The sequence below is a fragment of the Diceros bicornis genome, chromosome 13, assembly GCF_020826845.1.
Source record: "Diceros bicornis minor isolate mBicDic1 chromosome 13, mDicBic1.mat.cur, whole genome shotgun sequence".
In the NCBI taxonomy this organism is placed as follows: Eukaryota; Metazoa; Chordata; class Mammalia; order Perissodactyla; family Rhinocerotidae; genus Diceros; species Diceros bicornis.
The window spans coordinates 21,165,426-21,181,854 of record NC_080752.1 but is presented as its reverse complement, the minus strand read 5'-3'; the positions used below and the strand labels follow the sequence as shown (position 1 = coordinate 21,181,854).

Sequence of the window (16,429 nt, the reverse complement as noted above, 5' to 3'; positions counted from 1 at the left end):
GTTTAAGATATTTTATACACCCTCTCCAACAAACACACACAAACAGAGATAGAAGCTGTAGTACAAAAGTCATGAAAAGAAGGATGGAAACGACAAACGGAAGGCTCAACATTTTAGCTTGAGTGTTAAATTTCAGCTTGGAGCTTCCTGGCTTCCAGGGTCAGGAGAAAAATACGATTGGCTGTATAGCTTTCATTATGGGACAGAAGAAAATATACCAGTTCAGATTAAACATCACTGTTCCAAACAGTAAATTCTAAGACTAATTCTCCAGTGGGACTTAATATGAAGTACAATGAGCGACATATTAACTCACCAGCATTGTTATAGAAAATATAGGCATGACTTTCACGTGGCTATTACTTCATTTTTGTATTTTTAAATTTTTCATTCAAAAACTATTTCAGATTACCGAATACAACAATATATTAAAAAGATCATACACCATGATCAAGTGGGATTTATACCAGAGACGCAGGGATGGTTCAACATCCGCAAATCAATCAACGTGATACATCACATCAACAAAACAAAGAATAAAAACCACATGATCGTCTCAACAGACGCAGAGAAGGCATTTGACAAGATACAACATCCATTTATGATAAAAACTCTCAATAAAATGGGAATAGAAGGAAAGTACCTCAACATAATAAAGGCCATATATGACAAACCCACAGCTAACATCATACTCAACGGGGAAAGACTGAAAGCCATTCCTCTGAGAACAGGAACGAGGCAGGGCTGCCCACTCTCACCACTCCTGTTCAACATAGTACTGGAGGTTTTGGCCAGAGCAATTAGGCAAGAAAAAGGAATAAAAGGAATCCAAATAGGTAACGAAGAAGTGAAACTCTCACTATTTGCAGATGACATGATTGTATATATAGAAAACCTTAAAGAATCTGTTGGAAAACTGTTAGATACAGCAAAGTTGCAGGGTACAAAATCAATCTACAAAAATCAGTTGCATTTCTATATGCTAATAATGAACTAACAGAAAGAGAGCTCAAAAAGATAATACCATTTACAATTGCATCAAAAAGAATAAAATACCTAGGAATAAATCTTACCAAGGAGGTGAAGGACCTATACAATGAGAACTACAAGACATTATTGAGGGAAATCTACGATGACATAAAGAAATGGAAAGATATCCCATGCACGTGGATTGGAAGAATAAACATAGTTAAAATGTCTATATTACCTAAAGCAATCTACAGATTCAATGCAATCCCAATCAGAATCCCAATGACATTCTTCACAGAAATAGAAAAAAGAATACTAAAATTTATATGGGGCAACAAAAGACCCCGAATAGCTAAAGAAATCCTAAAGAAAAAGAACAAAGCAGGAGGCATCACAATTCCTGACTTCAAAACATACTACAAAGCAATAGTAATCAAAACAGCATGGTACTGGTACAAAAACAGACACACAGATCAATGGAACAGAATTGAAAGCCCAGAAATAAAACCACACATATACGGACAGCTAATTTTCGACAAAGGTGCTAAGGACATGCAATGGAGAAAGGAAAGTCTCTTCAATAAATGGTGTTGGGAAAACTGGACAGCCACATGCAAAAGAATGAAAGTGGACCATGTGCTATCGCCATTCACAAAAATTAACTCAAAATGGATCAAAGACCTGAAGGTGAGACCTGAAACTATAAAACTCATAGAAGAAAATATAGGCAACACACTATTTGACATTGGGTTTAAAGGAATCTTTTCGGATGACATGCCTACCCAGACTAGGGAAACTAAAGAAAAAATAAACAAGTGGGACTTTATCAGACTAAAGAGCTTTTATAAGACAAATGAAACCAGAATCAAGATGAACAAACAACCAACCAGCTGGGAGAGAATATTTGCAAAACATACATCTGACAAGGGGTTGATCTCCATAATATATAAAGAACTCACACAATTGAACAACAAAAAAACAAACAACCCGATCAAAAAATGGGCAGAGGAAATGAACAGACACTTCTCCAAGGAAGATATACAGATGGCCAATAGGCACATGAAAAGATGCTCAACATCACTAATCATCAGGGAAATGCAAATCAAAACAACACTAAGATACCACCTCACGCCCGTTAGAATGGCTATAATCACCAAGACAAAAAACAACAAATGTTGGAGAGGATGTGGAGAAACAGGAACCCTCATACACAGCTGGTGGGAATGCAAATTGGTGCAGCCTCTATGGAAAACGGTATGGAGATTCCTCAAAGAATTAAAAATAGAGATGTCCTATGATCCAGCCATCCCACTACTGGGAATCTATCCAACGCACCTGAAATCAACAATCCAAAGAGGCTTATGCACCCCTATGTTCATTGCAGCATTATTCACCATAGCCAAGAAGTGGAAGCAACCTAAGTGTCCCTCGACTGACGACTGGATTAAGAAAATGTGGTATATATATACAATGGAATACTACTCAGCCATAAAAAAAGACAAAATCGTCCCATTTGCAACAACATGGATGGGCCTGGAGCGTATTATGTTAAGTGAAATAAGCCAGAAAGAGAAAGACAAACACTGTATGATCTCACTCATATGTGGAATATAAACCAACACATGGACAGAGAAAACTGGACTGTGGTTATCCGGGAAGTGGGGGTGGGGGGTGGGCACAAGGGGTGAAGGGAGTCATATATGGGGTGATGGACAAACAAAAATGTACAACCCAAAATTTCACAATGTTAGAAACCATTAAAATATCAATAAAAAAAAAAAAACAAAAAAACTATTTCAGATTTACCAAAAAGCTGCAAAAATAACAAAGAATTCTGAATACCCTTCATCTAGATTCTCCCAATGTTTTGCGTAAGCATTCTATCCATATTTTATATATATACACCTGTGTGTGTATAAAATTTTTTTTCTGGACCACTTGAGAGTAAGTTGCAGATATGATGCCCATTTACTCCTAAATGCTCCAGTACGTATTTTATAAAAACAAGGATATTCTCTTATGTAACCATAGTACAATTATCACACCAGGAAGTAAACACTGATACAATTCTGTTATTTAATCTGCAGACCTTATTCAAATTTTGTCAATTGTCCACAAAATGTCCTTTACAGTAAGAGGGAAAAAAAAACATTTCTCTCATCTAAGATCCAATTCAGGATCACACACTGCCCTTAGCTGTCATGTCTCTTTAGTCTCCTTTAATCTGGAACCCTTCTTCAGTCTTTCTTTATCTTTTAGGACCTGTATATTTTTGAAGAGTAGAGGCAAATTATTTTGTAGAATACCTCTCAATTTAGGTTTCTGACGCTTCCTCCTGATTAGATTCAGGTTAGACATTTTGGCAGGACTATCACAGAAGTAATATTGTGTTTACATGGCTACTTCCTGGGGAGATCTTTAATAAGAGCCAGGGGCAAAACATTTAATTTTTATATAAAGGCATAGTTGACAGTAGTAACAGAAAAATTTTCTCTTTTCTAAGTCTCATCTTCCAAGGAAGGCCTGAGACCCTGCTGCTGTCTACCCAGATGTCTCTGCTCACGGGGCAGCAGCCAGTCACGAAGACTGAGTGAGACACCTAGACACCTCTACTGCATCCACTCTGCAACCTGGGTGTTTTCACGGCTACAAGTGCCATTGATTTTATCTTCTAAATATCTTTCAAATATATCTACTTCTCTCTATCTCCCCCACCATAACCCGAGACAAGCTACCACGATATCATCTCTCACTCGGACCCCTAACCTCCTTTTATCGGGTCTCCTACCATCTGTTCTCGTCCAAATGGCAATTACTTCGATCCTTTGTACAAACCCAACTAAGAGACGCACCCTGCTTAAAGCCTCCCATTATCCTGCTGCACTCTCTTCCTGGACCACTTTCCTCTCAACCACCACCATTCAGAACCCTCCTTCCTCCCTATCAGACTGTCCTTAGTTACCTAATCGAGTATCTCAGCTCACACATCACGCCTTACAGAAGCTGACCACCCAACTCCATCCGTCACTTGGCTCCACGCTCCATGGCTGTTCTGCTTCACCCCAACCATATATCACACATAGAGAAGAGTGTCTAAAACCTATATGTACATCTTAAAGACTGATCACAAGTACTCGTGCATCCTTCACCAGTAAATGCCAATTCCCCATAGTCCCTCTGGGAGGCACCTTTTTTCCTCAGCAACCAGCACCCTCTGCCATGTAATTAACATTAACTAGTGTCCTGATATTTGTGGCAATCACTTCCTTGTTTGTCTTTCTAGGCTTAGCGCCTACATACGCATTCCTAAAATGTACGTCTCTCTTGCCTCTTTTTGAATTTTATATGAAAAAAATAATTCTGTATTTCTTTCATATCCTGTTTCTTTCACTTAAAATTATTTGATTCATCTATGTTGTTCTAAGCAGCTGTACGTCCTTCATTTTAAGTATGTACACCATTGTATGAATATAATACAATTTAGTTATTCATCCTATTACTGGCGGAAATTAGGATTGATTTGTATTTGGGGCTATTATGAAAAATAATGCTGTGAATACCCTGGTACTTGTCTCTGGGTACACACTGGTACACAAGTGCGCTAGTTTCTCCAGGTTTTTACCTGGGCATGGAATTGGGGGAGTGCAGGAGATGTTCAAGTTTACCAGACAACGCTGTTTTCCAAAGTGATTGCACGTATTTATACTCCCACCAGCAGGGTATGAACGTAAAGTACTTATCAAGGTCTGTGATTAGATATTTCTGTGACTGTTTGCTTGGTATCCATCTCCTCCACTAGACTGGAAGGTCTGTGTCTACTTTTGCTCAGCATTTTCACCCCAGTGCCTGGCACACAGCAGATGCTCAAGAACAACTGGCTGAATGAAAGAAGCCCCTCAGGATAAGAATGTGTAAGTATTCTGGATGCGAACGCAGGTCTATTTGACTTCAAAACCCATGTCTTTTCTACCACACTACATTTTTCTTATCTCAAAATGGTGATGATCATTTGTGCCCTAATGACTAGTTTCCAGTGTAACGGCAGCAATCAAAAGAGATTACGGATGTCAATCCGACAAGCACGGAGTACATACTAAGCGTCCACCAATGTTCCACTCGTATGCACCTGGACCCAGAGGTCCACAGATGGGGTATTAAGGATGACCGTCAATGGCACATGTTTTATGAACGGATGTGGGTTGATCACTTTGTAGAGGAAGACAGAGGTTTCAGATATCACTGCAGGGAAAACCAGGGAGACCAATTAATGCTCTCAAGTCCACACTGCACCTGTGTCCCAAGTTATTCACAGCACAAAGGAGCTCACTCCAAGCCCTGATCAGAGCAAACATTTTAAAACGCTTTCACCCAGGTGGCATCAGCTTTCGTCTGTGCCCGGGCTCCCGGAAGGGCCGGGCAGAGACCTGGATTCAGCACTGCACTTGGGCTCGGCACCGCGGGTTCAAGAGGAAACTCTGACTTCCTATTTACACTGGAAGGTCTCAGGCCTTTGTGGTTTCCTGTTGTGTCCTGGTGTGTCTGTGCTTTGGTTTCTGGGTTTGTCTGCAGGGAGCTGCAAATGGGGTCGCTCACTGTTTCTTTTCATCCTGCTTTTCATGAGAAAATAAGAATTCTACAATCTCTAACTGTTGGCGGATTCTACCTGGTGCTCTATCCAAGCCCTGACTTCTCAGTCCATCTGCACCCAAGCCCACCAAGAGAGACTGTCTTGGAAAGGACGGAGATCCAAGGAACCTCCCAGTGTGCCCCAAACCGGCAGGGACTAACTGACGGTCCAACTTGATTTACCTCATTTTACACTCATTTGCTTCACTCTTGCATTCATCCAGTGCAAATTTAGAGTACCTTCTACATACAAGGTGCTCTGCTAGGGACAGAGTCAACAATGAAGGAAAGATGTAATTGCTACTCTGAAGGAGAGCAGAGTCATTTTTCTGAAAGTCCCCAATGAGAATCATTGGGGCACATGTTAAAATTACAGATTTGTATGTACTGCAGATTCGTACCCCTTCCCAGCAAGACTTACAGAATCAGACCCTGTGTGACTGGGACCTAGGAACTGCATTTCTAAGGAGTTCCCCAGGTATATTTTATGCACATTAATTGAGAACTACCGGCTTGCAGCACAATGGAGAATTTACAATCACAACGGGGACTTGTGACACAGAATCAGGAGCCCTTCCTGTGATGAACCAGACTGTCCCCAGCTTTGAGTAAATGAGGATGAACTGACTAAGGATGCAGCAGTAATGGCTTGGGTTTGCTTAAGTACGTATCTGAGTCTTGGCCCTATCACTTACTAGCTGTGGGACTTGGGACAAAGCACTCAGTTTCCTTGAGCCTCATTTTACAAAAGAAAACAACACCTGCTCTGACTGCCTCACTTATTCTGAGCATCAAATTTCACAAGGCATTTTACAAACTCTAAAGCACCAAGAAAGAGTTAGTCATTTTATGATCACAAAACCTTTCATAAACAAGAAAATAAAGCCAGCCCGTAAGGTCTACCTTAAGCAGTCAGACCTGCCCCATAGCTGTGCTCGCAGGGCCCACTTTCTCTTAAATATTCTAGCTGTGTATCATGTGCTTCCTTCCAGGTTCCAGCAGCTTTTTCCACAGGCAGAGCTCAAAACTGGACCCAATCCTGGGTAGGATAGCAGGATATACTTCTGGTACCATGTTGACATTTTCAAGGAATGGACCTAAAAGATAGGAGCCCAGCCAGACCTGGCTCCCCTGCCACATCCTAGCTCTGTAATTTCTCTGACCTCAATTCCATCATCTCTTAGATGGAGAAATGTACTCTATTGGGCCATTTTAGGCTACTACCCTCTAATGACATTTAACTTGTTTAATCTGAATATATTACGTATAAGGGTAATCTGAATATGTATTACCCTTTATTCTGATCTACAACATGGCTACTATATCTTTCTCTTTCTTAAATTAATCTCACATATTTGCTGTGAGAATTAAAAATTCCATATGCAGACTGCCTCACATAGAAACTGGCACATGGTAAGTATTCAATAAATCCTAGCTGTCATTATTCTTAAGTACAAACACGTTCCTTGTGCATCCTTGAAACGTTGTTCCCAACAAATTTCTCTGCTTTACATACCATGAATAAACCTGAGTAGCCTTTTCCTTTTTGAATTTTTCTCTTTTAGATCCAGATTTTATATCCTTGAACTTGTGATTTGGTGTCCACTATAGATTTCACTGGGAATACAAATTACTTGCTATCTGTGAGAATCTCTCTTTGGGTAACTTGATTACAAACTGTGTGTTGAGTACCTCCTATGTGTCCTAGAGACAGAACACGAAGTAGACTTCTCCCTAACTGCTCCAGGAGCTCAGCTGGTGGGAAGACAGAGAACGTGCTGCACTAGAGCTGTGCATAAGGAGCTGTGAAGGCCGACAGGAGGCACAACTAGGTAAATGCAGTGGAAGAAGGGAAGAGGGCCCCACAGAGGTGACACCTGAACTAGGACTTTGGGGAAGACACACACTAAGGATAGCGTAGTGACTAGGAACACAGGCTCGGGGGCCCTGTGCTTCAGTTCAACCTCAGTTCCACCTCTTTCATGCTCTGTGATGTCTCCAAGCCTCAGTTTCCTCATCTGAACATTTGGGGTCATAATACAATGAGAATCACCCCAGAGTTTACCCTGTCCCTGGGTATTTCAGGTATGAAATAACACAGTAAATGCTCAATAAATGTGAATTTTAATAATGATGATGATTCTGGTGATGAGGACACTCACCAGCTAGAAAGGAGATGCAGCCATTTCAGGCAGAGAAAAAAACACTCCCAAAGGCCAAACGAGACAGCACAGCTCTTGTTAAGAAGAGTAAGCATCTCCATGAGTTGGGAAGTGGGCTGCATGTCTTCAAGTTGCCTCATTGAGTACCTGACCACAGAGTAGCAGGGAAACAGGGAAGATTAAATAAGGAGTCTCATAAATACTCTCCTCCCAGGGGACGATGGTGACAGGTGATGTTGCTTTTACTTATTGTTATTATTAGACTGGTGGCCTCTTGGAAGGCAGTGATTTGAGAGACTGGGAAGAAGGGAAAATGAGAGCACTGTGGTCTAGTTGTGATCCAGCCCTAACTTTGCAGTTCTCATCAAGCTTTGGAAAAGATCTGCCTTGTAATCACTCTACCCCCATTCCCACAACACATGTGCGCGCATGGCCAACCTATCCCAGAGCCTCCGTCTCATTGATCTGCTAAGACGTGAGAGTATGAGCTCTGGAATCAAACAGCCTGAGGTAGAAACCCATCTGTAGGACTTACTAGCTATGTGATCTTGGGTACGTACTTCATCTCTATGAGCCGCAGTTTCAGTCACTGTAAAATGGGAGGATAATTCTGATAACTGCATAAGGTTATTATGAGGGTTAGATAAAATAATATACTCAAATTTCTTAGCCCATGATAAGCATGCAGTAAATATTAGCTGTTATTGTTTTGGCTGCTAATTTTATTTTTTTCTTCTGCTGCTTCTACCATTCTTCCAGGCAAGCTGCCGTCTTTGGTGGAAAGTTAGGTGCAGGCCAGTTGACAGACTCTTGCCAGAAGCTTCTGTTTCTGACCTTCTGAGAGGCCTTGTCTCACCTGACTTCGCTGTGTTCCTGGTGGGCTTCCAGAAACATGGGACCAGACAGTCCTGCCCAGGTTTTATAGGGGTGGAACGGCTGGGTCACACAGTAGGTGTGACTTTGTAAGAAATTGCTAAACTATTTTCCAAAGTGGCTGCGCCATTTCACATTCCCACCAGCAGTGTGTGAGTTCCAGGTCCCCACATCCTTGCCACAGCTTCAGCCATTCTAATCAGCGTGCAGCGGATCCCACTGTGGTTTGAATTTGCATTTCCCTAATAACTAATGATGTTGAGCATCTTCTCAGGCACTTGTCATTCAAATCTTTTCTTTGGTGAGATGTGTGCACCAACATTTGCCCATATTTTGATTAAGTCTGCTCTCCTCTGAGCCCTTGAGAGAAGCTATTTAACTGGAAGGGAAGCGCAAGGACCCCCGGGGGGCTCAAACAAGGATCCCTTTCCTGCGCATGGTGTGACCCACTTACCTACTCTTTGCCTCAGCTTCTTCACTTGTAAAACGGGGATAGGAATAGTGCCTACCTCATGGGACTATCGAACCGATTACATGATATAAAGGATTGAGCACAGTACTTGAAGCACACTGTAGGTGTTCAACAGATGGTGGCAGCTATTACTGCTAGCTGTCTCCTCATAAGGACTGGGGCTGGGCAGGGATGCTAAACACCCTCCGTCCAGCTCAGTGCAGAACTGTCCTGCCCCAAACGCCAGGAGAAGCACCACCCTGAGCTTCCTGAGAGCATGATCGGTGTCTTATTGCTCTTTGAACCACATGAACCCTCTCCTCAGCAAATCGACGTCTAGCGTATAGTCTGTTTTCAATATATGTGACTGCAGGGCCCAGGGCTGGCCTCAGTACAGAGTCTCCCGAGAAGGCTGGTTCCTAGAGGGCTGAGAGCAGCCGGTCCTGGTGGATGAAGAAGGAGCAGGGCACGTCACGCGTGGTACTCTGATTCTTTCATTGGTAGGTGTAACAGTGGTCCTATCTGTACCTTATGGACTGCCTTCCCTCTCTGCCTCTCTCTGCAACCTCTGCCAATGTCACCTGTGATAGAGACCAAGACAGAAACTGGTCCCACTTGCCCACTGTCTTCTGAGCCGTGGCATCCTGCTAACAGAAAATCATCAGTTCAAAGCATGAGGCGGTTCTCCCTCCCTGTGGTGCTCCCAATGGGCCTGCACATACCCACATCCCCTCCAGGCTGCAGAGGAAGTCAGCTGTGCGGTCTTGTGGACAAAGACGACAAAAACAAAGTAGAGACGAGTGAGGACAGGGCCTCGTGCCTGAAACTGGGTGGCAGGGACAATGTCCCAGTGGGTGCGGGGAAACCGGGATCCTGCAAACATCACATCCTGCAGGAAAACTTCCCTGTCTACTAAAGACCGGAGAAGGCACCTCCATATTCCCATCCTACTTGGCATACATTTACTAGTAATTACCACTCTGCATTGCACTTATCTCCTCCTTGTCTGTCTGTCTCAGTGAAGACACTTTATCTTAATATCCTTAGCACTTAGCCTGGCAAATAGAAGAAAACGTTTTCTTAATGACTGAATGATTTAATGAATGATTTTTTTAAAATAAACTTTTAATTTTAGAATAGTTTTAGATTATGGAAGAGTTGTGACAATAGTATAGAGAACTCCCATATATCCCACAACAGTTTCCTCTGTCGTTAATATCTGACAGTAGGTGCATGTATCACAATTACAGAATGATATTGATATATTATCACTAACTAAAGGCCTCACTTTATTCAGATTTCCTTAGTTTTTACCTAATGTTCTTGTTCTGTTCCAGGATCCCATCCAGGATGCTACCTTTCATTTAATTGTCACATCTCTTTAGGCTCCTCCTGGCTGTGACAGCTTCTCAGACTTTCCTTGTCTGTTGACAACCTTGACAGTTTTGAGGTGCACTGGTCAGGTATTTTGTAGAAGGTTCCTGAACTGGGATTTGTTTGATGTTTTCCTTAAGATGAGACTGTGGTTATAGGTTTTGGGGAGGAAGATAAAGTGTCATTCTCATCACATCATGGCAACGGCACATATTAACACCACGACTTATCACTGTTGATGTTGACCTTGATCACCTGGCTGAGGAAGTGTTTGTCACATGTCTCCACTGCAAAATTACTCTCTTTCCCCCTTTTCATACTGTCCTCTTTGGAAGGCAGTCACCATGTGCAGCTCACACCTAAGGAGTGGGAGTTACGCTCCACCTCCCTGAGGGGGGAATACCCACGTACATTATTTGGAATTCTTCTGCATGGGGAGATGTGTCTCTCATGTTCGTTTATTTCTTTAGTCATTCATATTTGTATCAGTATGGACTCGTAATATTTACGTTACACTTCGGGTTATAATCCAACGCTACATTATTTTGCTGCTCAAATTGTTCCAGTTGTGACCCCTGGGAGTTCCCTCAGTTGGCTCCTGACACCCCCATCATTTTCTTTGTTTTTTGAGCATTTCCTTACTTTCTGGTGCTACAAGATGCTCCAGGCTTATCTTGTCTATTTCCTGCCCCAGTCTTAGAATCAACCATTTCTCCAAGGAGTCATGGTTCTTTTTATTGAAGAATGGTATTAGATACAAAGATCTGGGCACTGGGTGTGCTTGTAACAACTAGTGCTGGGATGTTCTTGTTTCTAGGCCCTCTCAGCCGTCAGAGCTAGGAAATAAATGTAGTATATGGGTTAGTAAACATACATACCTATATATGTCTATAAATATTTCTATATGTATCCATCTGTACCTATATTACGCTAAACATGAGTTCATCCTGATGTCCCTAATTCTAATCCATGACCACCTGGAACATTTCAGCCTTAATGAATCCTTTTTAACAGTATTTTGTGCTAGGTACAGTTCCAAGCTGTTTACCATGAAAGATTACCCTCACTTAATCCTCAAGACAACTTTTATGGGTAAATACTATAGCCTACATTTAACAGATGAAGAAATTGAGGCACCAAAAGATGAAGTCTCTTACCTAAACTCAGGCAGTAAGTGGTGGGGCCAGCATATAAGCCTCTGTCTTGAGAGTCCATGCCCACTAAGTGACAGAGAACCACCATCCCCACATTTTCCTAAGACTTTGCAGAAACTTCAGTTCTGAGCAATTTAAGATGCGGATGTAATTCTCAGCTCTCACCAACAATTGTTCTGCTCAAACCTTACCTCTCCAATACTTCCTCACCCCCTTCCCAGGGTTCTCTCTCCATCCGACATGCTAACTAGATGACAAGTTGCCAAGTTACAACCCAACTTGACAGCACAAGAAAAGGGGTGCTGGAATAATGCAAGGATCAGCTCCATCTGACCCCGTGACTTTTCAACCTCTGGCTAACCCCTGCTGTGTATTATCTTGGGTTTTGGTGACTTGGTAGTAATTAACTCTGAACAAGCAGCTCTGCTTTCATGGAGTTAAAAAAAGAACAGTATTTTTTTCCTTGTTAATTAAATCATCTGCAAAGAAGATAATGCGCAGCCCACACTTGTATCTTCTGAAATATCAAAGGCCTGATGAGTAAGTCTTATGTTCAACCTCAGGCTTTCTCTCCAGATTCTTAGAAGTGACAGGGACCTGGGGGTAGGGAGCTTCCAGGTATTTACCAATATTCGCTTCCTTGGACATTCATTCATTCATTTTGGGTGATCTAGAGAGAGGTAACCTGGATCAAGCACAAAACATACCAGGGAATTTTGACTCATTCAACCTACTGAATTAGAAACATTAGCAACGAGCAGACAGGAAGAAAGAGAATCCTTCAGACCAGGTTGCAAACCACTTTTTGAAAAGCCCACAGCCCCCCGCCCCCGTCCCTGTGTTCTGTTTAGTGAATTTTTCCTGACAGTGGTGGTTTTACTTGCCAGAACCACAACAAAGGGGGTCCTTGAGTTTCCCTGGGAGTGTTTCCTCAGACCTGCACCTCTCCTGGACCTCACAAAGGTGTTATTGTTGCTGGCTCACTGGGTACCCAGCACCTGAGCCAGATCAAAGGCGCTTTCTGATGCCAGCACGACCGCAGTCTCGCCCTTAGCACAGAACATGAAAGCTGGTGAGTAATCCCCTGGCCCAGAAGGTCCCTTCCCACTCCCAAGTACAAAGCGGGGTGGGGGTGGGGATTTATTTCCAGCACAACAGGACCATAATAAACTGGCATTTTATGGCCCTCATTCATTGCAACTGCAGCTGCCCATCAAACTCGTTCAAGCCCACACAGTTGGTTCCTGTGGGCCTTTTCTATCACTAGGAGAGTGTAAGGAGAGTGTAATACAAATCCCCACCATCTCTGAGAGTCTACTATGTACTAGGTATGCATGTATGTAATTCACGTTATCCAGCGACCCTGTGAGACTGGCATCATCACCCCCAATGCGATGGATGAAGACTCTAAGGCTCAGAGAAGTTAAGTAGCTTGCCTCAGGTCACACGGCCAAAAAGCGCACGAACAGATGTTCAAACGCACATCTGGATGACTCTGAAGCCCACGCTGTCTCCATTCCCCTATGGAGACATTATAATCACGCACAACACAGTGAGGCATCGAGGAGGATGCGCTTGGTAATCAGACAGAGCTAGATCTGAGTTCTAGATCCAGCTTAACAGCTTTGTGACCTTGGGAAAAGCACTGGACTTTTCCAGGCCTAAGGATGCCTCATTTGTCAAATGGCTACTGTAGGAAAATGCAGTATCATCCCCATTAAGAGATGAGGGGACTGAGAAGCGGGGATGTCACAGAGTCACTCACATTCATTTGGATTTCCTTCTGCTCAGAAATCTGAATTGAGTGGAGTAATAGTGCCTGAAATTCAGACTTCACAGGAGAAACCAGATTAGCTGTGTCCCTCTGGAAACAGTAGATAATTTAAATAGGTTGAAATCAGTGTTCAGTTAAGACAAGCTAACCAGTGTAGACTCACATCAAGGGAAGTAGGCTGGCTGCCCGGGTGGGCGCCCCCTGTGAGGTGGCCCTAGGCCTCTGGTGATCTCTCCCTTTCGTGACAGCTGAGCCCCACAACAGATATGCTGAGGGGAAGAAAGAGGCTGGGATTTTTAAATTTAAAGAAGTTCCATTTGAGACTTTGCCCAGAGAAACAAATAAAAGGAAAACTTTTTTGGGGGGGAGGGGGGATCAAGGAAATCTATGTCCTCAAAGTCTAGCACACATGTCCCCTCAGGAAGATGCCCTAACCCTGGACCCCTCCCAGGCAGAGTCAGTCACTGTCTCCTTTCTGCTCAACAACACCGGTAGTAGTGACCAGGAGCTACCCTGTGAAGCGCTTGCTTTCTGTGGAGCCCATTACACAACCTCATCTCACCCTCACAACATGCTGAGCCGTGTACGGTGACGCTCCACATCTGGTAGACAGGACTCTGAGGCTCAGAGGGCTTAAGTGCCTTGCCCAAGGGGCCACACTTAGTAAGTGGAGGAACTGGGATTGGAAACCAATAGGGCTGGCTCCACCATCGCCCTGAAGCGGGAAGCTGCATGTGAGAACATCTTGCGCAATGCCTGGCACAGAACAGATGCTCAGGGTCACAAGTTCGATCTGAATCTATATTTTGGGGCCTTGTGTTCTATTATAATACTTGTTATAATTCTATCTCATCAATGGGAGGCCCTATGTCATCCTTATGTCCCCAAGGTTTAGCACAGCTCCAGACACAAGGACAGGGGATCAGTAAAGATGCATCAATATTTACTCAACCAAAATACTTAACGGTAAAAAAGGCTCATCACACAGGATTCCCTCCACAGCCGCAGTGACGCTGTTCTGGAGTGTACCCTCCTCTAACCCTTGCTCATCTCCCCACCCCACCCCCAGTTATGTTCCTCCTCCTCCCCCCGCCCCCGTCTTCCCTCTATTTTACTCATCTGGGAAGAATCCAAGGAGTCGTCCATCTAAGTTTAACAGAGTAATGACTTTTAAATAAAAATACGGTAGAAATGGGTACTTATCGAAATGGAATGCTTTCAGACTCATGCATTTAAAGAAGATATAAATTTTAGGGCAGGCACTAAATTTTAACTGCAATCTTGGAGAAAGGCTTTCCACTAATTCATGGAGAAAAATTAACAAAGTGAAAATTGCTTATCAGTATTCTTTTGAAGTCACGATATGCAGCCTAATTCTATAGATCATCAGGCTGCTCCCAGGGAGATGGATTTATATCGATTGAGAGAGAGCTCAGCGGCCAAGGAAAACAGACGCCCCTCTACAGAGAAGACTCAGCTGCCCATTAGAGACAGATCAGTCTGGGAGTGAGGCATTGCCATCTTTGGACCCAATTTTATCCCTCATGCTGGGCTCCCCAGCCAGGGTGATGTCAAAAGCAGATGTAACCCCTTTCACACTTTTTTAAGAATTTGGCCCCTGGAAAAAGATCTGGCAAATCTAAGCAAGGCTATTGGAGGGAGGGCTGGGCTTCCAGCTGGACAAGGCACAGAGGTTAGGATGGGAAGGAGCTAAGGGATGAAGGCGCCGGCCGCTCGGCTCTCCTCCCGGGCTGCCCTCCCCCGAGTGTGGGGCCCCGCCCTCGGCCTGGCAAACTCACCCCCATGTGACAAGAAGATGTTCCACAGATAATGGCCAGCCGTGACGTCACTGGCTGTCCCTCACAGGCGAGGCCGTGCCCCCTCACATCTGCTCCAATCACTCCTGTGAGAAAGGAAAACAAAACACAATCCTCTTAAAAAAAAAAAAAAAAGGAGGAAAGAAAGCTAAAAACAAACATAAAACACTCTTTTTTATAGCTAAACAACACTGAGAAAGAGTTCCATGTGTAGGCCAGTCTCAAACAGAAACCAAAAGAGCACACTTGCCTGCCGCGAGGAAGCTAGGAAACGTGTGCGGTTTTTGCTTTACTCTAGTCAGTGTATAGCATCCAACATTGTAATAAGAATAGTAGCTGTAATTAGAATAATAAAAGCAGCAGGCACCAGGCACGACGCTAAACATTTACAGGTATAGTTTCATTTTATACCAAGCCTGTCAAGCGCATATCATTAATGCCACACACACCAGTGGAGACACGAAGCGCATGTAGACGTTGAGTGACCTGTCCAAGGTCACACAGCTGGTAAGGACAGAGCTGGATGGAGTCTGGTTTAACACACCACATTTCAATCTCAAAGAAGGCAACAGAATTGTCAGATGATGAATGTGTTTGGCATCTCTAGGTCACCATTCCTACCGCCACTTACCCCACTTACCACAGAACTCTCAGTGTAAAGGCTGGGGGTGACTGACAGTGAGTTTCTGTTAAAAGAATGCCAGACAGCAGCGAGTTTCCCATAAATGGTATAAACTCAGGCTTCTCTACAGATTGCGTTCCTCGATACTTGCTGGGCAAGTGAAGTTACAATGTGACGGGAGAGTTAGAGAGACTGTTTAGAACCTAGAATTGTCCGTCATTTATTCAAATACCCAACAAGCACTTTCTATGGGACGTGATGTGGGAACCGCAAACATGCAACCACTCCTAACAACAGCACAGGCAGGAGGCGGCAGGTGCTCAGGGCAGGGCCTGGAGACCGGGAGGCAGGAGAGAACGGCTCCCACTGACCTCCTCAGCTCCAAGCAACGCCACCCTTGCTCTCCGTCTCCAGGGCTCAATGCTCCTTCCCACTTCAAGGCCTCTGCGATGGCTCCTCCCTCCACCTGAAATGCCGTTCCTCAACCTCTTTGCCAGGCTCACTCCTATTTATTCCTAACTCAAATATTACTTCCTCAGAAGGCTTCCTTGATCCTCCAGAAGAGATGGAGCCTCCCTGTTCAATGTTCTCACGCACCCCTGGACTT

The 16,429-nt window shown here is 43.7% G+C and overlaps 1 protein-coding gene across 5 annotated transcripts in view; it reads right to left on the bottom strand.

Annotated features, from left to right (window-relative positions):
• The window catches only part of FGGY (FGGY carbohydrate kinase domain containing), a 400,007-nt gene that overhangs the window by 160,718 nt on the left and 222,860 nt on the right, over window positions 1-16,429 (bottom strand). For all 5 annotated transcript variants that reach the window (XM_058552541.1, XM_058552544.1, XM_058552542.1 and 2 more), the window contains one exon: window positions 15,183-15,286. In XM_058552541.1, coding sequence (XP_058408524.1) covers window positions 15,183-15,286 — 104 coding nt within the window. The remainder of the gene's footprint in view (window positions 1-15,182; window positions 15,287-16,429) is intronic.